The sequence below is a fragment of the Cetorhinus maximus genome, chromosome 10, assembly GCF_964194155.1.
Source record: "Cetorhinus maximus chromosome 10, sCetMax3.hap1.1, whole genome shotgun sequence".
NCBI classification, from domain to species: domain Eukaryota; kingdom Metazoa; phylum Chordata; class Chondrichthyes; order Lamniformes; family Cetorhinidae; genus Cetorhinus; species Cetorhinus maximus.
The window spans coordinates 13,969,237-13,991,728 of NC_135888.1; the positions used below are offsets into that span (position 1 = coordinate 13,969,237).

General features: G+C 43.9%; 1 protein-coding gene across 1 annotated transcript in view; it reads right to left on the minus strand.

Moving 5' to 3' along the window:
• Positions 1 to 22,224, minus strand: part of cfap77 (cilia and flagella associated protein 77) — a 226,351-nt gene extending 204,127 nt beyond the window's left edge. The window contains exons 1-2 of the mRNA XM_078549993.1: positions 22,162 to 22,224; positions 21,578 to 21,777 (exon numbers count right to left, since the gene is read on the minus strand). Coding sequence (XP_078406119.1) covers positions 21,578 to 21,661 — 84 coding nt within the window. The 5' untranslated portion in view covers positions 21,662 to 21,777; positions 22,162 to 22,224. The remainder of the gene's footprint in view (positions 1 to 21,577; positions 21,778 to 22,161) is intronic.
• Between the last annotated feature and the right edge of the window lie 268 nt (positions 22,225 to 22,492).

The following is a 22,492-nucleotide window of genomic DNA, read 5'->3' on the forward strand; positions in this document are numbered from 1 at the left end:
TCCCAGGTAGAGTTTGCTCAGGCTCCAGCGGCCAGAGGACAACTGCCAAGGTCATCAGGGCCACCAGGACAGCAGAGTCAGCAGGCTGCCTCCAACACCACTATCAGCGAGGGGGAGGGGCAGCAAGGCGCAGCACACACAGGCGTAAGTTGAAGGCACCTTGAGCACAACAGCGGCGTGTCCCGGGTGACATTTTTTGCATTAATTATTTTGACTCTTGTGTTAGGGATGGACACTTTGTTTGTTCATGTGAAGTAACATAAACATTTATTTGACTTAAATGGACTGAGTTGGCTGGATGGTATGAATAGGTGCCGATGCAGCACAGGCTTATAAAAGTATGGTGTGTGTGGTGCTGGCGTACTGGGTTGGGTTCTCATTTATTGATTGTTAGCAAAGGAGACAATGCCATTGACTTGATAAGGCATCGATGCCTTGGATGCCTAGCAGAAGGTTCACTGGATCAAAGCATCCCTGATGTCCCTGCCTCCATGAAAGTTCCTGTCCTCTGCCTCAACGTCTTCACACTGCACCTCCCTCGGCTGTTCCTCTGAGCCATCACTTGAGTCATCCTCTGTGGCCTGTGGAGTTGCCTCGCTTTCCTCAGCCTCCAGTGGCCCCCCCACCCTTGCCAGAGTCAGGTTGTGCAGAGCGCAGCATGCGACGACTATAAGGGAGACACACTCTGGAGGGTACTGCAATGCTCCCTCTGACTGGTCCAGGCACCTGAAGCGCATCTTCAACAGCCTGATGGTCCTCTCCACCATAGCCCTTGTGAAGGCATGATTCCTGTTGTATCTCTCCTCAGCCTCAGTTCTTGGGTGATGGAGTGGGGCCATCAGCGACCTCTTCAAGGCATAGCACTTGTCACCCAGGAGCCATCCATCCACTTGTGCAGGAGCCACGAACAGCCTTGGTACCTGTGAGTGCCGCAAGATGTAAGCATCGTGCGAGCTGCAGGGTAACAGGCATAAACTTGGAGAGTCTGTGTCCTGTGGTCACAGGCGATCTGAACATTCATTGAGTGGAACCCCTTTCTGTTTAAGAAAGCTCCAGGATCACCTGCTGACGCCTTGTTGGCCACATGAGTGCAACTTATTACACCCTAGATGTGGGGGAACCCAGCCATCGCAGCGAAGCCTCATGCTCTCTCTGCCTGGCTTGCCTCATCTGTCCGGAAGTGGATGAACGGGCGGACATGTCTAAAGATAGCATCTGTCACAAGCTTGACGCAACTGTGTGCAGCTGATTAAGAAATGCCGCATAGATCCCCCATTGAAAAATGCTGCATAGATCCCCCACTGAAAAGAACCAGAGACATAGAAGTTGAAGGCCACTGTGACCTTCAAAGCCACCAGCATGGGGTGTCCACCCACGCAGTTGGAGGCGATTTCCGGTCCTATCATGTGACATATTGCTGTCACTGTGTCCCTGGAGAGGCGGAGTCTCTTGTGGCACTGGACCTCAGACATCTGGAGGTAGTTGGAGCACTGCCTGAGCACGCTAGACGCCGGGTACTGGCGTCTTCAGCGTGCTTTACCGCCTTGGCCTCCCTGCTGGCCCTGCACAAAGTGAACCTATGCCTCTCCTCTTAAAGGTCTGTCCCTGGGACGCTGCCCAAGCCCACCTGGCCTCCTCTCTGTCCTGCCCCTTTCTTCCTCCTCAGAGGAGGTTCCACCAGCAGAATACACTATCCCCGTTAAATGGGATGCAGAGGACCAGTGCCATGAAAATGAAGGAGCACTGTGCTGCAATACTCAGGGGAACCTTCCAGGGAAGATGAGGACCGGAGATGCTGAAAGACAGGCTTGACAATCAAATGAGATGCCAAGAAACTCTGGGACAACTCTGTACTCACACAGCAAAGAATTGGCAGTGACAGAGAAAGCGCTGCTGCTCCAGGGGCCTTTTATCCCACCCATGAATGAGGAAATGATTAAAATGTGAATTCCGCCCATCCATTTAAAAATCACACAGGCAAAGTAAAATTGCAGTCAATAGGCTTTTTAATGACCTTAGTTGGCTCTTTAATTGTTGGTGGGCATTGCTCCGACTCCCGCGCGCGCCCAACGACCTCAATATTGCACACGTGCGCAATCACATCGGGACACACTCCCGACGTCTTTTTGCGCAATTTTACATGTGTTCAAGTCGGGTGCGCACCCGAACTTGTAACGCAAGATTCAGGCCTTAGTTTTTGATTAATCACATGTACTCCAATTAAAACTCAGAAAACCAATGCCGTTGTCTTTAGTCCCTGTCACAAACTCTATACCCTCACTATAGATTTTATCCTGCTGCTTTGTTACTCTTTCAGGTTGAACCAGACTGTTCGCAACCTCTGTGTCCCATTTGACAATGACCTGAGCTTCTTTATCGCAAACACTGCCTGCTTTCACGTCTATTCCACCTCAAGCCCACTTACATATCACTCTAATACTTCCAACCTACACTGGCCCTGATACTTCAACATGTCTAATTTAAAATTCTCAATTTTGTTTAATCCCTTTGTGATCTCACTATCTCCATAACCTACTCCAGACCCACAATCCTCCCTTCTTCAGAACTCTCTGTTCCTCTGACTTGGGCCTTGCGCACACCTGCCTCCCTTTGATAGACCATTTCATAGAATCAGAGAGCCATAATGGTGTAGAAGCAGGCCATACAGCCCATCGAATCCGTGCCAACTCTCTATGGACCAATAGCAATATTAAGTCCAATTCCCCTCTTTATCTCCTGCAAATTTATTCCCTCAAGTGCCTGTCCAATTTCTGTTTGAGATCATTGATTCTCCCCACTTCCACCACGCTCATAGGCAGCATGTTCTGGGTCATTACCACTTACTGCGTAAAAGTTCTTCCTCACATCCCCCCTGTATTTCTTGCCCAAAACCCAAAATCTGCATCTGCTAGCCCTTGTACCATAAATGATGGGAACAGCTTTTCTTTGTTTGCCTTATCTAAACCTGCCATAATCTTGTAAATCTGCCTTATTGAAATGAAATATTTCCACTTGGAAAGATATACAGTATTGGACTAGGTATCGGAACCACTTTTCTTTTGTGAAGAGCCAGGTGATATAATCAAATTCATATTTCAATCATTGTCTCAAATGTGCCTCTCCTTGGGTAAAGCTAAGAGTGATGAAATCACAGCAACCACAAAGAAAACTAAACCATGCAACTTATGGATGGAATTTTCCAGTCCTGCCAGCGATGGGTTTCATGTCGAGCGGGAGCAGAAAATTCAGAGAAAGGCCAAAAGTTGGAATCCCGCCGGTGGGAAACCAATTCAGAATTTTCCCCTCACCACTTTCATGGCAGGCTGATGGTGGGTTGTTTCCTGCCAATCAATGTCGGGAACGCCATTTGCAAGTTTTACCATGTCAAGAATATTCATTAAAAACGCTACTCACCAGAATCACGTTCCCCCTCCCAATTACGTGCCATGCCAGTGGGAAATTAGACTGGTCTAAATCACAACCAGATATAAGTGGCGCACAGTTGTCCACCCTCACTTTGCTTGTGAATTCAAGCTGAATGCAACATTCAAAGCCTACCTGCAACAGCACTGCTCCGGTTTCTCAGCAATGCCAATGTTATGTCACACTGATGGGGGTGTAGGGTTGGTCTGATCATGGTGGGTGCCTCTGTACTCTGGGAAGACAGCACTCTGCGTGTGCTGCAGGTCTCAGGCAGGACTGCACTCTTAAACAGAGTCCAGCATTGTGAGTGGGGTTGGAGGAGGGGGAGGGGAATGGGGGGGTGAGGGTTGGTTTGGGGGGGGGAGGGGTAGGATGCTGTAGAGCTTTAAACTAAATAGAGGGGGGTGAGTGTTCTGGAAAGAGGATACGTAGGCTTACAAAGCAAAAGGACATGGCAGCCTTTCAGGGCGATGATACCCAGAGTGTGACAGGAAGAGACAGAATGTACAAACATTAAAAAAAGCAGCAAACAGGGTCAAAAGGGGAAAAAATGGTAGAAAGGCAAAATTAATGGCTCTTTACTTAAATGCACATAGTATTCAGAACAAAATAAATGAAGTAACGGCACAGTTAATGGGTATGATCTTATAGCCATTATGGAGATGTGGTTACAAGGAGATCAAAGCTGGGAACTAAATATTCAGGGGCATGTGACTTTTCGAAAGGACAGGCAGGAAGGAAAGGGTAGTGGGGTAGCTTTGTTAGTACAAGATGGAATAAGTACAATAGCAAGAAAGGATCTTGGATCGGAAGATGTAGAATCCATATGGATGGAGGTAAGAAATAACAAGGGGAAGAAGACACTAGTGGGAGTAGTCTATACTGTAGGTATACTGTAGGACAGAGAATAAATCAGGAGATCATGAGGGCATGTAAAAAAGGCAGTACATAAATAATGGGTGACTTTAATCTTCATGTAGATTGGGAAAATAAAATTAGCAGAGGTAGACATGAGCAAGAATTCATAGAGTGTATTCGACATAGTTTCGAAGAACAATATGTTGTGAATACAACCAGGGATCAGGTTATTTTGGATCTGGTAAAGTGAAATGAGGCAGGTGTAACAAATGATCTCAGCGTAAAGGATTCCCTAGGAAACAGTGACCATAATATGGTAGAATTTAGCATTCAGTTTGAAACTCAGTTGAGAAATTTGGGTCAGAAACAACTGTGCTAAACTTGAATGGGATAATTACAATGGAATGAGGGCAGGGTTGGCTGGAGTGAAATGGAAAAGCAGTTTAGCAGAAAAGGCAGTTGATGAACAATGGCAGACATTTAAGAAAATAATTCATGACTCAACAAAGATATATCCCAGTGAGGAAGAAGGATTCAAGGAAGGGGATAAACCAACCATGGTTAACCAAAGAAGTTAAGGACAGTATCAAGTTGAAAGAAAACACATACAATGTGGCAAAGATTAGTGGTAAGCCAGAGGATTGGGAAAGTTTTAAAAACCAACAAAAGATGACCCAAAAAAAAAATGAAGAGGGAGAAAATTAACTTTGAGGGTAAACTAGCAAGTAATATAAAAACAGACATTAAGAGCTTCTTTAAATATATAAAAAGGAAGAGAGAGGTCAAAGTGAACATGGGCCCCTTAGAGAATGAGGCAGGGGAAATAATAATGGGGAACCAGGAAATGGCAGAGGAGTTGAATAAATGCTTTGCTTCAGTTTTCACAGTAGAAGATACTAATAGCATTCCAAAAATACTAAATAATCAAGGGGCAAAAGGTGGGGAGGAAATAAATACAGTACTATCACTTGAGAAAAAATACTAGGGAAACTAATGGGGCTAAAGGCCGATAAGTCCCCTGTACCTGATGGGTTGCATCCTAGGATATTAAAGGAAGTAGCTACAGAGATGGTGGATGCACTGGTAGTAATCTTCCAAGAATCCTTAGATTCTGGAAAAGTCCCAGAGGATTAGAGAATGGCCAATGTAACACCCTTATTCAAAAAGGGAGGGTGACAAAAAACAGGTAACTTTAGGCCAGTTAGCTTAACATGTCATTGGGAAAATGTTGGACTCTATTATAAAGAATGTAATATCAGAGCATTTAAAAATACATAATCTAATCAAGCAGAGTCAGCATGAGTTCATGAAGGGGAAATCATGCCTAACAAATTTATTAGAATTCTTTGAGGAGCTAATAAGCAGGATAGATAAAGGGGAACCTGTAGACGTAATATATTTGGGTTTCCAAAAGGTGTTCGATAAGGTACCGCATATAAGGCTACTTAATAAGATAAGAGCCCATGGTGTCGGGGGTAGTATATTAGCATGGATAGAGGATTGGCTAACTATTAGAAGAAAGAGTTGGGACAAGGGGAGCATTTCAGGATGGCAACCTGTAACTAGTGGAGTGTCACAGGGATCAGTGCTGGGGCCTCAATTATTTACAATATATACTAATGACTTAGATTAAAGTACAATCGCCAAGTTTGCGGATGACACAAAATTAGGTGGGAAGGCAAGTGGTGAGGATGACACAAGGAGTCTACAGAGGGATATAGACAGGTTAAGTGATTGGGCAAAAATTTGGCAGATGGGATATAATGTGGGAAAATGTGAGGTTATGCACTTTGACAGGAAGAATAGAGGAGCTGAATATTATTTAAATGGAGAAAGACTGCAGAAGGCTGCAGCATAGAGGGATTTGGGAGTCCTTGTGCATGAATCCCAAAAGCTCACATACGAGTTCAACAGGTAATAGCGAAGGCAAATGGAATGTTGGTCTCTATTTCAAAGGGAATGGAGTATGAAAATAGGGAAGTCTTGTTAAAACTATACAAGGCACTAGTTAGACTGCACCTAGAATACTGTGAACAATTTTGGTCCCCTTATCTAAGGAAAGATATACTGGCATTGGAGGCAGTCCAGAGAATGTTCAATAGGTTGATCCTGTGTATGGAGGGATTTTCTTATGATAGAGGTTGAGTAGGTTGGGCCTGTAGTCATTGGAATTTAGAAGGATGAGAGGCGACCTTATTGAAACATATAAGATTCTTAGGGGGCTTGACAGGGTAATACTGGGAGGTTGTTTCCCCTTGTGGGAGAGTCTAGAACCAGAGGGCATAATCTCAGAGTAAGGGGCGCCCATTTAAAGCAGAGATGAGGAGGAATTTCTTCTCTCAGAGAGTAGTCAATCTGTGGAATTCTTTACTGCAGAAGGCTGTAGAGGCTAGACCGTTAAGTATATTCAAGGTTGAGAAAGACAGATTTTTAATCAATAAGGGAATCAAGGGTTATGGGGAAAAGGCAGGAAAACGGAGTTGAGGATTATCAGATCAGCCACGATCTCATTGAATGGCAGAGCAGACTCGATGGGCTGAATGGCCTACTTCTGCTCCCACGTCTTTTGGTCATGGACAGAGATATGGGGGTCAAAGGTGTATGGTGGGGTTGGAGAGAGGGGAGGAAGAATGACAGAGACACGAGAGTCAAACTGGTATGGTGGGGTTAGAGGTGGGGACGGATGATGGCAAGCAGAGGGGAGACCGGGGTGGGGAAGTTGGACTCCATCATGGAAGACTGGAATGCAGACACAGAAGATGGGGATCGAACTATACGAATCGGAAGGGATGCACGCAGACTCCAGAATAGGAGAGGGGGATTGTGTTAGTGTGCGCAGAAACTCATGGAGATGGGGGGAAGGGACTCGGTGTTGTGATCAGTCATGCAGGAACAGGAGACCACATTGAAAGACAGTCACAGTCCCTGGTGTGGGGCCATGAGGTCGGAGAGAGATATTAAAGGAAGTTCTGTGGCTTTGTGGATGTCACAGCCAGGGTGAGAAATTAAAGGCAGTCCTGCAGCTTTGTGGACCTTGTAGTCAAGGTGAGAGATTAAAGGCAGTCCTGGGACTTTGTGGACCTCATAGTCCTGGGGCTTTGCAGGCCATGCTACGGGGCTATGCATGACACACGTCATAGTCACACTCCATGGAGGGACAAGGCCTGTGTGCTCAGTTGGGATAAGGCACAGCTTGGTGTACAGGGTGTGTTCATTATGTTACAGTTGATGACAATGGAGCTGTCTGGCTCGGTACTGGGCTGCAGATGGGATGGTCATGGTTAGGGGATGCATTTGCAGCCTGTTAATGGAGAAAAGGTAATGGGGATGGGGTACTTGAAGTTCTCCTGGAGGGGTTCTCCTCTGTATGGCACCGTGCACACAACCTCGAGAGGGAGAGGAGTGAGGTCCACATAAGGCATAGGAACATCAACGGTGATGGGTTCAGTGGGGAGGATAGGAATGTCCATTACAATGACTGACAATGGGCTCCAGGGTTACTGGGGGAGGCTGGAGAATAACTGGAGGGAGGTCTACCTGCACATCATGAGGTTCCAGGAAGATTGGAGAGACCCAAACACTGGTAGGAGGAGAGTCAAAGCTGGTCTCAAAGTAGAAATGCAGCACCACCATCTTGAAACCTCAAAGTTATGGCAAAGTTAAGCTGGAAAAGAATGTGCATGGGAAGGGTCTAAGGTAGTGTGGAAGGAGCCCACAGCCTTCAGGGAGCACCCTCAAACTGTTTAGAGTCACACCATTGAAGTAGAGTCAGAGATGAGAAAAAAAGAGGAAGACTTCCTTGAGAAGGTGCAATTGGAGCCATTACCTTTTGGTGCGCTTTAACCAGAGACTGCATGCTTCACTTCACAATACAGTTGGTCCATTTGAACATTAACAGAAAGATATGCGAGAATGGAAAATTCAGGCAACTGTTAAGGAAGCACAGCTGAAGCATATCTGCCAGATCATCAATTGAAGCCTTTAATGTGCTTCCTCCGATCAGCATGGATAATAGGCCAAAGGGCATCCAGTCATTGCTGAAGTACAAATTGAGCTTAATCAGCATACCAGATCAGAGATTGCAGGAGTGCCGTTGGTAAGGTGGCACATTTTATGAATGCATCCAAAGCTCTTCCAAGCTCTGTGGGATTGAGATGTGAAGTATCAGGGTTGGCATCTTGGTCACCCAGATCTGTGAGTTTGCACCTCAGCTACAAGAAAAGCTAGTAGCACAGATACAGCTCTAGGGCATGACAGTGGCTTTTTGTTTGCGAGCAAGAGGTCCACTATATTTCAGTAATCTGTTGCATATATCAGTCCATGGGAGAAGGAGGATTGAATAATGGAGGCAGCACAATGCTGCCTTCTTCATTGCAGTGATCCGATTGAGGCGCAGCCTGAGGTTTGTGGTCCATGGGAGCCCCAGCAAGACCCAGAGGATGAGAAGTTTAGACCCATCCCAAGGAGGCGACTCGCATGACCAAGGGTCTACCGAAGAAGACTTTCCCATCTGGAGATGAGAGAAAGACAATGCTGCGCACATCTGCACTTGCCAAGAGATGTGGTGGATCATACATGCCACGTTCTGCGGGAGGATCTAATGCCCCATGGACTGGGAGGACACCCCTGCCAGTGCCCTTAAAGGTTACGCCATGCTCATTGTTTTTGCCTGCGGATTGTTCCATGTATCCACAGGGGACCCATGCGGTATCCCACAGTTTGCAACACATAAATATATCAAGATGACAGATGCCCTCTACAGTAAGGCTCAGCATTATGTGAATTTCACACTCGATGAAGGCTGCTAGATTTCTGGGGTTTGCAGCTATCTGAGACTTCCCTAGAGTACAGGGTGCACTCAGTTGCACACATGTGGCTCTGAGAGCTCCATGGCAGCAGCCCTTGATGTTCATTACCAGGAAAACGTTGCACTCCCTGAACGTTCAACTGGTGTGGGATCATCAGAAGCATATCATGCACATTTGTGCCAGGTACCCTGGGAGTTCCTATGACTCATACATCCTGAGTCACTCCCAGGTGCTTCACATATTCGAAAGGACTCAGCGATTACAGGACTAGCTGCTTGGGGGTAAGGGGTACCCGCTCAAACATTGGCTCATGATCCCGTGCGTTGTCCTCAGAGTGCCTCGGAAGAGAGATACAATGCATGCATAGCTTGACACGATCCATCATCAAGCAGACCATTGGCATCCCCCTGAAGATGTGCTTTTGATGTTTGGATCACTCAGGTGGGGCTCTGCAGTACTCTCCACAGAGGATGTCCCGCATAATCGTGGCCTGTTGCATTCTTCACAACCTGGCGCTTCAAAGGGGATCCTTTGCCAGAGGGAGATATGGAGGAGGCTAAGTGCTCCTCAGACGATGAAGAGCAGGGAGGGCAGGAAGCTGAAGAGCGATATGAGGATCAGCTTCCACGTGAGGATGCCATCGAAGAACCATAATGTGGAAGACGTGTTCGTGACACACTGATAGCCATCAGATTCCAGGAGGAGTAAGCTGCAGGCAATGGGACAATCCTTCTGTCTCTTAGTGTCATGCCAAAGCACCAAACCAGCTACAGCCAGTTACACCGAGAGCAAGTTGAGCATTCGGACTTGCACCTTCAACCCTCATGATTCACCAAATCCTAAACTTTGGCGAACCCTGTATCCATGCGCTCTGGAAAGTGAAAAATCAGCACAATTGCACAAACACTGCATCAAAGGACTTGATGCAGTTGTTGTCGCCTTAATGAAAAATTTTTAGTGGACACTGAGATGTGCGCATGGTTGGAGAGACCATCATGGCTGCAGGTCTTGTGTTTTGACACTACCAATGAAGACGGCCTTCTCATTTTGACAAACAATTACAGCCAACATTCCCAGGCTATTGAGCACACCTAACTCCATGTTGTTTGTAAGTAGTAGAGGTTACTAACACATTTTGCTTCCAGTAAAAAGTTTGATACATCTCCATGACATAACACAAGCGAGGCTCACAAAGGGAGGTGATCACTGAGTGGGAACATGGCTCACTCTTTCAATAAGAGGGCAATAGATACATATGCACGATGTTTTCAAATGACAAGACCATTCTCAAGAACAGCAAATGTATTTACAAAGATGCTTGATATATACAGTGATTGAACACCTGTGACCCAGAAGTGATATCAAAGTTTTGTAATTTTTCTAACCCTACTGCTTTGTCCTGGTGCATCCCCGACATACACAGCAGAGGTGGAGGCAGCCTGCTGACTGCTACACCCTGTTATCTTTGAAGACTTTGGCGGGCATCCTCTAGAGGGCCGAGACCTGGAGGGCCCAGGCCCACTTTGGGTTTCCTGCTGTAGGACAGGTACTCCCTCTTCATCCTGTACAGCTGGAGTGGATTGGGTCACAGGCAGAGGGGATTGGGATCGGCTGGACACTCTTGGAGTCACCTGGATGGATGGCCCCGGGGTTTCCAGTTGCTGGTCCTCCTCCTTATGAGTGCCCGAGGGCCCCTGCCTGAGTCCCTGAGGAGAAGGGGCTCCTGGAGGGAGGTCAAGATGCCCCAGCCCCCTCTCATCTAGCCACTGATGGATACCACCAATGTCTATGGAGTGCAGATGCAAGCGCAAATCTGGCTGGATCTGCTGGACCAAGGTCTCCCAGGCGTCTCCCACCCTTCCTATGGAGACCTTGAGGTGCTTGCATGTCAGAGCCACGACAGAAGACAGAATGCGGACGGACTCCTCCATTCTTCGCTCTAGTCTGTTGACTGCCTCTTACAACTCTACTTGATTTTCCGCCACCTGGTGTTGCACCTCCAACATGTTAGAGACGGCTGCTTGCAGAGGCTCATCATCTGACTCCAACTCAGTGAGTGAGTGTCTGACATCCAGCAGTCCTCGGAGTCCCAGAGACCTGGGCTATCACTTTCTCTGATTGCTGCGGAGACATGTCAATGAGGTGTTCCCCAGAATGTGACCCTGAGCCTAATCTAGATCTATGATCCACCAGGGCGTGTGTCTCTGTACTGGTGGAGGGTGCAGGTGAATGCAGTGACGGTTCTTCATCTGTTGCATCCTCAGCGTCCTCCTCTGAGGTGGCCTGGGGGCTTGGGCTTATGGTTGGTCTGAAGCTCTGTCTGGACCTGCTGGTGCATGTAAGAGAGAAGGTAGATATTGTTCATAATCAGGCAGAATATAACATTGCATGTCTTTCACTGTGATTATTAGGATGTGATCAACTTATGAAGGGCTCATCCATACTGGCTTACTGGGAGAAGCCGATCCCGCCTTCCTGACAGGAGTGATCTTTGTCTTCACCTGCCAACTCGGCGACATCCTCCTCAAACTGGGACAGCTCCTGGACGTCTGCTATCCCTCCTCCCATCTAAGATATCGCCCTCTGATTGTGGGCGAGCGTGGCCTGCATGAAGATGAATGGAATGGAATGTGATGAGATGGAGGAGAAGTCGGGATGCATGCATGCCTGCTGTGGGTTCTGAGCCCTCCCTAGTAAGGGCTGAGGATGGAGTTTGTGCAGCATGATAGATGAGATGCTGGTGATGTTAAAGTGTCCATGAGACAATCAGTGCTGATGTCTCCCCTGCCTTTATTGTGTAAGATTACTGAGCAGTGTAACCCTTTGAGTGCATGATGCCACAATGAGAATGTGAGATTGGAGTGAGCTGAGGGTTGACTTACCCTGGTGGAGCAGATGAGATCATTCATCCTCTTCCTGCACTGGATGGCGTTTCTTGGGCGGGGGGGTGGGGGGGGGTGCCCGACAAGCTGATCTCCCTTGCAACCGCCTCCCCAGGCCGGTGAGGTAAGACTGGTGGGACTCCTGGAGCCATCCCTTGGGTAGAGGACATGGCGGTGCTGGCGGACTCCACGGATGAGGGCCTCAAGGAAGTAATTGCTGAACCTGGGAGCAGCTTTTTTCTTCAGCGGAACCATATCAAGACGTTTCCTGCACACAGCTGCACACGTGTTCAGATGGTGTTTAAATATGACGGCAGGACCTTCGACCACATTAGGTAATGGCGGGGTGGACGAATGAGTGCCCGCCCCATAATGCGATTCGAAGAGCCACTCGCCAATGCATAATTAATGAACTTCTGGGCATGAAATTGGGCGCGATTTCCCAAATGCATCACGAAACCTGCCTGCTTCGCACTTAGTCTCTGGAACGGAAGATTCCACCATACAATCCTGTAGATGTTGTTAAAGTCCTTCTTAGAGCAGAGCTCTTAATTCATGCAACTTGGTAATAACTTTTGTGTGTTCTGGCAATACTCAGATGACACAATGTAGCTTAATTTTAATGGTGTGTAATGAATATGGACCTTTTCAAGTTCTGGGTTAACAATAACAACAACTTGCATTTGTATAGAGTCTTGGGCAGAATCGTCTGGTCCTGTTGGCTGGTGTGAGTGGACAATATGGCGAGAAAGCCAAAAAGCGGATTAATGCTGTCGTGAAACCAGTTTGCACTCATCCTCTCCGCCCACCAATGGCGGGCCACATTTTCCACCACCGCACATCGGGAATCCAATTTCAATACTTTAGCATCTCATTATTAGCCCTGCTCACTGGAGTCATCCCCCTCACGCTGGGTCATCCAGGCGCCAACGTGTTTCACAACTGTACACAAGTGATGTGCATCTGGCGAGCTGCTCTTCACTCGGGACTTTGAGGTTTGTTTGCCTATCTTGCTTCGAGAGCACTCGCAGTCATCAGCGCCAGGCTTCGCAGGCAGCACCACATCACTTTTAGGGGGGGCTCACAGGCAGGTCTCTACTTACCAGACCAGCTGTAAGGCGGGGGTGGCTTTACAATGACTGCAGGGCTAGGGCTCGCCTGGGGAAGGGGGAGAAGTGGCCTCAGGCAAGCAAAGAGGCTGCAGGATGAAGGCTGTACTGAGGAAGAGGGGTATCCCAGGGTGAGTGTGGGGGCACATGTTGATTTGTGCAAGTGGCCTCAAGATGGTGAGAGCTGAGGGGGCAGTCTCCAGAGAAGCTGAGGCCAGGTGAAGATGTGAGGGTTTGCATGAGAGTGAATGGTGATGTCCCTTGAGCTGGCAGTGAGTGAGATGCCAGTGAATGTGTGATGCGCTTGTGAGTGTGTGAGTTGAGAGTGATGAGATAGTTGACTTACCCTGGTGGCACAGATGAGATCATTCATCCTTTTTCTGCACTGGATGGCTGACCTCTTATGCTCAGCATTGGCACTGACCACCTCTGCCACTACCTCGCAAGCCGGAATGGCATGACAGATGGACCTCCCGCAGTCAGAGCCGGGTAGAGGACATCAGAGCGGGCCTCCACAGCATCCAAAAGGCATCCCAGGGATGCGTCACTGAATTGGGCGGCTGCACTCTTGCTGGCTTTTGGAGCCATGGCTTCACTGGAGCAGTCTTGGGCTGCAAGCATTGAGAAGTTTGTGTGTGGCTGTAGTTTAAATACAGCGCCCGGCATGAGGAAGCAGCGAGGCAACGGCATGGCGGGCGAATCGGAGGCCGCCCGCCAGTGAGACGGCGCGTTTCCTGTGGCTGCATAATTAATGAGGCCGAAGGGGACAATACAGCGCGAAAACCCGCCATTGCAGCCGGCAGGTAAAATGTCTTTTTTCACACCCGCTACCACACTTAGTGCAAATCTGGGATGATTCCGCTCATAGAGTCATAACTGCACAGAAGCAGGCCCTTAGGTCCATTGAGTTCATGTCAGCTCTCTGTAAAGCACTCCAGTTAGTCTCATTCTTCTGCTCTATCCAAATAGGTCTGTAAGTTCATTTCCCTCAAGTGCCCATCCAACTTCCTTTTGAAATCATTGATTGGTTCCTCTTCCAAAACCCTCGTAGGCAATGAATTCTAGTTCATCTCACTCGCTGCTTTTGGAATAGCCTTTAATGTAATAAAACATTCCAAGGCCCTTCACAGGAGTGTTATCAAACAAAATTTGACAATAAACTACATAAGGAGATATTAAGACAGGTGATCAAAAGCTTGGTCAAAGACACATATTTTAAGGAGTGTCTTAGAGGAGGAAAGGGAGGTAGAGAGGCAGAGAGGTTTAGGAAGAGAATTTCAAGGCATTGAGCCTAGGCAGCTGAAGACACAGTCACCAATGGCAAAATGATTTAAATGAGGGATGTGCATGACACCAGAACTGGAACAGCTGAGAGATCTGGGAGTGTTGTAGGGCTGAGGGAGGTTAAAGAAAAATGGCCGGAGGAGGCTAAAGAGACAGGGAGAGGTGAGGCCATGGAGGGACTTGAAAACCAAAGTATGAATTTTATAATCTAGGCAAAGTTATTTTAAAAAATAATTTTGTAATGTATTGAAATCAAATCAGTTGTGGGGGGGATGGGGGTGCACTTAAAAAGATAAAGAGTTATTAAAGCAATTGTATGCTTAAATATGTTGTTTTAATTAGGTAATGATAGGTACCTAATCAAAGATTGACTGCCAGCCCTTCAAATATCAGGAACATGTAGGTCTTTCTAAAGTTTAGGCATCTTTTATTTTATTTAGCACATTCCAGTAGATTGTGCCAGCATTGGTCTTCACACTAAAGCAGATAGATCCCATATTGTAAACTACAAGATGTTAAGTAATTTGCAGTAAGTGGAATCAAATGTAATTGCCTTCTCTAGCAGACACATTGTGTAAGCCCACTGTTAAAGCTATAAGTCTAGTGATTTCAGATATCATCTGGAAATCCACCATGCAGCTGAATTCTAAGCAGCCATGTAATGGGGCAAATCCGCACTTTAACCAGCCAACATAATGACACATTTTGTACGTAAACCTACAATTCCTGCAAAGTATTGTGGGATCAGTGTGAGTAAATTGTTCAGCTTAACTGCAAGATGTTCTCTACAATGATTATTAAGTTATAATATGACCTGTGAATGTTAAGGAGCCATTTATGAAAAATGTGAAACAAGTTTTCTTTGTGTGAAATAAAAGAAAAGTTGATAGATGTAATAGGCTACTTGAATTGGAATTTGGGCTGGTACAGACAGAAAGGGTTCTGATAAGCTCCTGCCTGTTCTTTCGGTTTTACCCTAAGACCATAAGATAATATAGAATGCTGAGGTCATCGAGTTTCTACTAATCTGTTAAAATAGCCAAACCGTGATATGAAACATCGGCCTACAGATTGGAACTCCAATGCTTCACATCTTAAACAGTGCTGTAACTGACACCAACAATTTCTTACTGGCTGCCCTAACAGTAATTCAAAAATGCGTTGTTTTAGCTCATGTAGCTAAATTTCTAAGGTAGTTATGAGGAAAATCTCCAAATCTCCAGAAAGCCTTCAGCTAAAATTTCCATAAAACTATTTTGTCAATCTAATATAAACTTTCAAAAACCTACCATATGTGACTGTAGTCACAGTTGATAGATGTGGTGCAAGACTGTTTCTTGACCCAGTGTGTCAAGGAAGACAACAGAGGCAATGCTCATTTTTATATGGTAATCACCAATGACCCAGAAAGTATACCAAATATGAAAGTAGTAGCATCCCTGGGAACAATGACCAAAGAATGACATGATCTGGAAATCAGAAGTGTAGATAACTTTAAAAGGGCTAAATTTGATGAAGTAAGGATCATTTCAATTAACTTGGGAAAGTTGTTTAATAACACCTCTGCAGAAGACAGGTCGATCATCTTTGAAGATGCAATGTGGAGCATTGATTCATGAACAAATTATAAGTGAGATAGAGGGAAAACGGACTGTATAAATCCTATAGGGTGAAAGGACTCACTGAGATGAATGTATGAAAATGAAGAAACCTGCTAACTGGGAGATCAGAGTGGCAATGAGATACCTAGAAAAAGGCTTAGCAGCTAAGACTCAAATATAACAGTGGAAAAACAATTCAATTCTGTATCAGACAGATGGCAATCAGAGAAGAGGTGGAAATCACAAAGGACACAAACAGACTTGAAATTGAGGTAAACGCTATATATGTTCCAATTGACTACTTCCTCAAAGTGTTCACAACATACAGCAACATACCCTCTTTAGACAACAATATCTGAACTACAATTAGTGACTTCAAAAAGAACTACAAATCTGAACCCAAGGGCCTGAGTTATGTGGAAAGCTTTTCAACCAAGAAGGAAAGCTTTCGAGGAGTGATCTTATATAATTGTTAATGGCTCGGAAAGTTAACACAGAATTTTACCGTAAACTAAACTGCTGGAGTGGAACTAGGGGATACAAGTTCAAACTAGTAAAAGATAAATTCAGAACTGATAGCAGGAAATTCTTCACACAAAATGTGATCAACATGTGAAACAAACAACAACTTGCATTTATATAGCACCTTTAACATAGTAAAATGTCCCAAGGTGCTTCACAGGAGCGTTAGCAGACAAAATTTGGTATCGAACCACATAAAGAGATATTAGGACAACTTACTTGATCAAAGGTATCGGTAGGTTTTTAAAGTGCTTCCTAAAGAAGGAAGGAGAGACAGAGAGGCAGAGAGGGAAGGGAGGGAATTCCAATATTAAGGGCATAGGCAGCTGAAGGCACAACATGGAATGATCAAACTTGGTGATGTACAAAAGGGCAGAATTGGAGGAATGCTGGAATCCCGAAGGCCTGTAGTGCTGAGCAAGTTACAGAGATTGAGCACAAGTGATATTAACTTATTCAAAGCCCACCCTCTTACACAGTTAAAAAAGTCCTTTGAATTAGCTTAAAAAACAATTTGATGTTACAAGGGGTTGGGAAATTATGATCTCTCTAAATGTCTGAATTAATAGGTCAAGTGATTGCTTTCAATTCTCTTGTGATCAGTACAAATGTATCAATAAAGCCTTTGTGAACAAATTAGGTCTTTGCAAGTTTTCTTAAAATCACAAATGCACTTGTAACTGATTTGTATATGAGTGAATTTGTTTATTACTAAGAAATTATTACTCTAAAGACTCAAAACTCTTGTTTAAGAAACGGGAAATCTAAAGTATGGAGAGGAAAGCCAATTGGAGAATATTTGAAATTCTGAAGCCACGATTACAACATTAAACCAACCCTCCTGTGATCTCTATTTAGTTGACAAACTTTGGATAATGCAGAATTAGTCCCTACTTAGGATTTGAAGAATGAAAGGTTTCCATGGGTTCACTGAAACCTCTTGAGTCTCATTTCCTTGTGCACTACATAATTAACTATTCAATTATTATTGATGTTGATTAGATTTATTTGGAGTTGATAACAGATCTGATGTCAGAGGAATTTGCTTTGTTACAGTATTTATATATTTACAGTACAGCTGAAAGGTTATGTTTACTACATAAACACATGAGGGGAAAAGGAATAGAAGGATATGTTAATAAGTTTAGGTGAAGTAGGCTCGTAGGAGGTTCGTCTGAAGCATAAACACCAGCATGGACCTGCTGGGCTTAATGATCTGTTGCTGTGCTGTACATTCTATGTAATTCTACATGAACAGAACATTTGTAGTGTAACGATTGGTAATGTGGTTGTGTTATTGTGTTATCATCCTGTCTAGTCTGATGGAATTTTAATATGAAACAAAGAACTGAAAAGGAAAAAAATTACAAATGTTAGTGGTGCAGAAGATGTGGTACCTTTGTTGGAATGTAAGTTTTCCCTGTTGGTTAACATGGATGACAGAGTAGGAGATGCCTGGTAAAATCTTCTGAATTTGGGACTCAGTAGCGCACTATGTTCTACTCCAGTCCTTGCCCAACTGAGGAATTTATTTTTTCCTTAATCCTGCTAATGGGAACCTTCAAGATCGCAGCCACATTCTTTCAGGATCAGTATCAAGGTGGTTCAGGCAATCTCCCAAAGAATAGTTTAAAAAAAAACTTGTGCTTGCATTTACATAGAATTACATGGAACATACAGAACAGAAAGAGGCCATTCGGCCCAGCTGGCCTACTTATGCTCCACAAGAGCATCTTCTTTATTTCACCCTAACACCCTATTTGTATTCATTATAGCATCCTCTTTATTTCACCCTAACATCCTATTTGTATTCATTATAGAAAGAGACACAGTAATGTAAATTTTGTATATATTCTTTTCTATAACAATTTTTTTTAAAGAGCATACTCAGCAGGAAATTGGAATACAAAGCTCAATCCACTAGTGGAAAGACACAATACTTTTCAGAGTTAATTACCACTTAGTAATCAGGTCTACCTTTTTAAGTTGCATAAACTTTTGCAAATCCTTTTTGAGTATCATCCATTTTATTAGATTGTAATTTGTGTAGCTAATGCAAAACGAAGAAGCCTCTATGTTTCAACAGTATTTTAACATCTACCGAATATTATGAAATATGCAGCATTTCTATTTGCCAATCTTATTTTGTGGAGAACATTAATTTTCTTACAGGGTAGGGTACTTTCTGATCTTAGCTGTTGCACCAGCGCCACCTGATGTAAGATAAAGAATCTGCTGTGTACTTTTTACTCTACGGATGCATATAAAACTACTGTGGTATGGTGATTATAGTTTGAAACTCATTATTATGATGATCTTTTCATTATTATATCATGAATAATAAAATTAGGTTTGAAACTACAACAGCCAGTGTTCAGTGAGGCTGTTTTCAAGTCCAAGGAAAGAGAAATTCTCAAAGTAAAAATCAACTACAGCACATTAGGCATATCATCAGTACACTGTCCTGTATTTTCCATTGTATGTCCAGTAAATAATTATAAATCTATTATTCTAGGTTCATCCCAGATATAAATTGAGCATAAAACAATTGTAATTGTATTCATATTTGTTCCATAATTCACTGGTGAGATAGTAGACAGTATCTGGGCTAAAATGTACCCAGTGAATTAAGTACTTAATCATTAATGAGGAGATTTTCTAGTCTTGGATAAACACCTCTGTAGATTCAAGAGGAATTTGTATTAAATACTGAGGCTCTTTACAATGTGCTCCACAGTCCAAATAATAATAATTAACATATTTTTTTAAAGTTCTATTATTAAATATGGAATAATTATCCCATGTTTTGTTTAAAGAAAATAAATGCTGGGAACAATGATATTTCTCAGTTTAATCCATACATACAAACTTCTGTAATTTTGTAATTAACTCTTATTATTGTTCGCTTTCCAAATATGTGAGCAGCACATTTTAAAACCTCATCCATCAGGGAACGTGGGAATAGCCTCAGCCATAATTTTTTCTAAATTTTTCACTATTATCATTCCGTAGCAAGACAACAGAGAGTGAAATTTCTGCCTATGTGTCCTTTTCCCCTTTCAGTCATCTAGTATTTCTTTTCCAGCAGTGTTTCTCCACTGGTCTTCTTTCTCTTGACTGTCAACAACTCCTTGCTTGAGTTGAATTATTTTCTCCCCAATGTTCAAGTGGCCAGTCTTCATGGCTGAGTCTCCACACTAGGTATCAACAGATTATTTTTTGATGGGGTGGAGATGTGTGGGTGGGGGGGGTGAGATTGGTGGTACAGCCAGGTTCCATCCTATTCTTGTCCAGCATGCAAACACATTTACTATCAGAAGGAATCCCTGGTATTAATCAGAGGTAGAAACCATAGCCAATGTGCCCCAAAGCTGCTGGGACCGATATTGCTTTCAAACTGCTGGCCTGGTTATGATTGTGGACATACTAGGGGTCTGACCTTGGATCTTTCTGGCTTTAAGGCTTGGCTACTCGCTCTCTTAACTAGCTGATCCATCAAAGAAGCCACTGATTCTTTTCCCTGTGTTCCTTTTTCTCTCTCTTGACTGGTTCCACTCTAAATTAACTCTCTGTTTTAAATTTCTACTTTTAAAAAATCCCATTTGTTTGCCTTTGTCTCTGCAGCATCCAAGAAGAGAGGTCATAAACATGAACTGTTCGAAGATCTCTACTAATGATGCACTTTTACTGGCTGCTGGGAGGTCCAGCCAGATAGGGAGCACTTGGTCCAGTGGACTTACTTTCTGATTTTCCCTTTGTGGAAAACAGAGAAGCATATTTTTTGAAATATCTAAACAAACTTTACACAGAAAATTTGCTTAAGGAGACAGCAAAAATAGTACTGTTTGCTGCATATTTTTCTATATTCAAAGTAGAATCTGTGATAAAATTGCATTGCAGTATTTATTTGTATATATCTCATACGCAACTCTAAGTCATCATCTAAACCCCATTTCTACAACTAACATTTGGCTAATTTCTAACAGTCAAAATGAGAGAGAAACAGAATTCAGGTCAATGATGGCCCTTCATCAGAACTGTTCCTCAGTTAACGTTAACTCTCTGTCAGGAAGATATAATAAAATTCATAATGTTATTGGAATTTATTGTAAAGCAGAGTAATAGTGGGGTCTGGGTCTGTGTGTGTGGGGGACTTAATTAAATTAAAGGCAGCTGGTCTGAAGGCTTTGATGTATCAGAAGCTAGGTTTGAAATATTAAGTAAACATGGGTGAAGTTTTAGAAGGTGAGGTGTAAAGGGAGCATTTACATTTTTAAATAAACCAGACTAGCTTGAATTCAAAAGAGAGGGTGAAATGTTTCACACAAACAAGAGAAGTTTATTTTTCCCAAAGATTACTGGTAAAATCGGGACTATGATAGATTTCATTATTAGAGAGGTAAAGTCCAAAGACATAGTGAAACAATGGGAATTTGCATTCAAAGGGGGAAATATGTATAAAGGAGAGAAGGCTGTGTGTAAGGGGAAGTATTCTAAGGTCTAACAAGTGTGAAAAGCCTCTAGCCTCTAAGCCTCAAACTACTGTCTACAAGGAACTGAAGCTGAGAAAAACTTTGAATTTGACTGTTCAGGGTATTGTGTATTACTTTTCCTGGATCTTTTAAAATATATGTTTCTTACTGTTGCTTTAATGGAGTGTAACTGAGAGTTAGATTAATCAGGGGAGCTAGAAGTTATTATAGCAGTAATTTGTAAACCTGTGTATGTGCTTAAAATCTTTTTTTTTAATTAATAAAGGTTTAATTTAGTTTTGTAAGAAGCCTATAAGACTTGGTGGTCTTATTACTGTTGAATTCAAGGCATGCATCTTGAAATATATACAAATTGCAAAACAGTTGTGGCAGTTGCTTCAAGTTTCCCTTTGGGATTTGAGCAGCTCAGCATTAACCATCCACTGTGCCATAACATCTGTTTCTCTCCACAAATGCTGTCTGACTTGCAGACTATTTCCAGCATTTTCTGTTTTTATTTCAGTTTTCCAGCATCTGCAGTATTTTGTTTTTGTATTTGCTGATTTCACATTTTGTTCTTGGCTCAACTGCCAGTATTGTGACTCCTCAAGTCCTTACCTTTATTAAAAGAGGATTAATCAGCATGGAATCCCTGATCTCCCCAACACGATCATTCTCTGACCACAATGGAGCTGGTAGCATCTCTGTTATATCTGATTAATCAGCAACGATGAATTCTAGGTTCACACTGCCCGAGGCTGATTGACTGCTGCTAGATGATCACACAGACTAACTGCGCTGTCAGCTAGATGAACTCACTGTGGGGAGAAATAAGGGTTTATATTATACTACTCCAACAGCCCGTTTGAAAGGAAGCAGGTCACTTTAAGCAGATTTAGTTTATGGGATGCATCACTGGCTTTTGTTGCAACTTCCAAATTGTCCTTGTTGGGCAGTCTGGAGTCACATGTAAACCAGGCCAGGTAAGGACCATTAGCAAACCAGACGTTTTTTTTAAAAAACATTTCATGGTAACTATTAATTGAATTTAAATTACACCAGCTGCCTTGGTGGGATTCCAACTCTTGTCTCCAGAGCATTAGCTGGATCACTATCACAGCGACAATTACCACTACCCCAGCATCTCCCCTAGTAAAACACGTTCCACTCTTGTGAGTAGAAACCAGACGAATGTAATTTACCGCATTTCTTAACCACGACAAAACTCGAGAAAATGCTTGAGCTTCAATCCCTGTTTCCTGGGGTCACTTTATCGCCTTAAACTCAGAAGTGCACGAACTCGTGCGTGCCTTTTTCTTCCTTAGCGTTTTTACCTTAAGTTTTAGCCATAAAAACACAGATGTTTACACATGTCACACCGTTACACAGCGCAACTCCTCGAAGCAGCCGTCCCTGCAGATGGTTCCTGCGGTTGGGAATCCGTTGCCCTGGTAACGGTATCCGAGACCCAGGCCGTTGCTAAGGCTCGGTTACCTTTGACCTTAGCGGAAATTCCGCTTCCGGTTTTAGAAG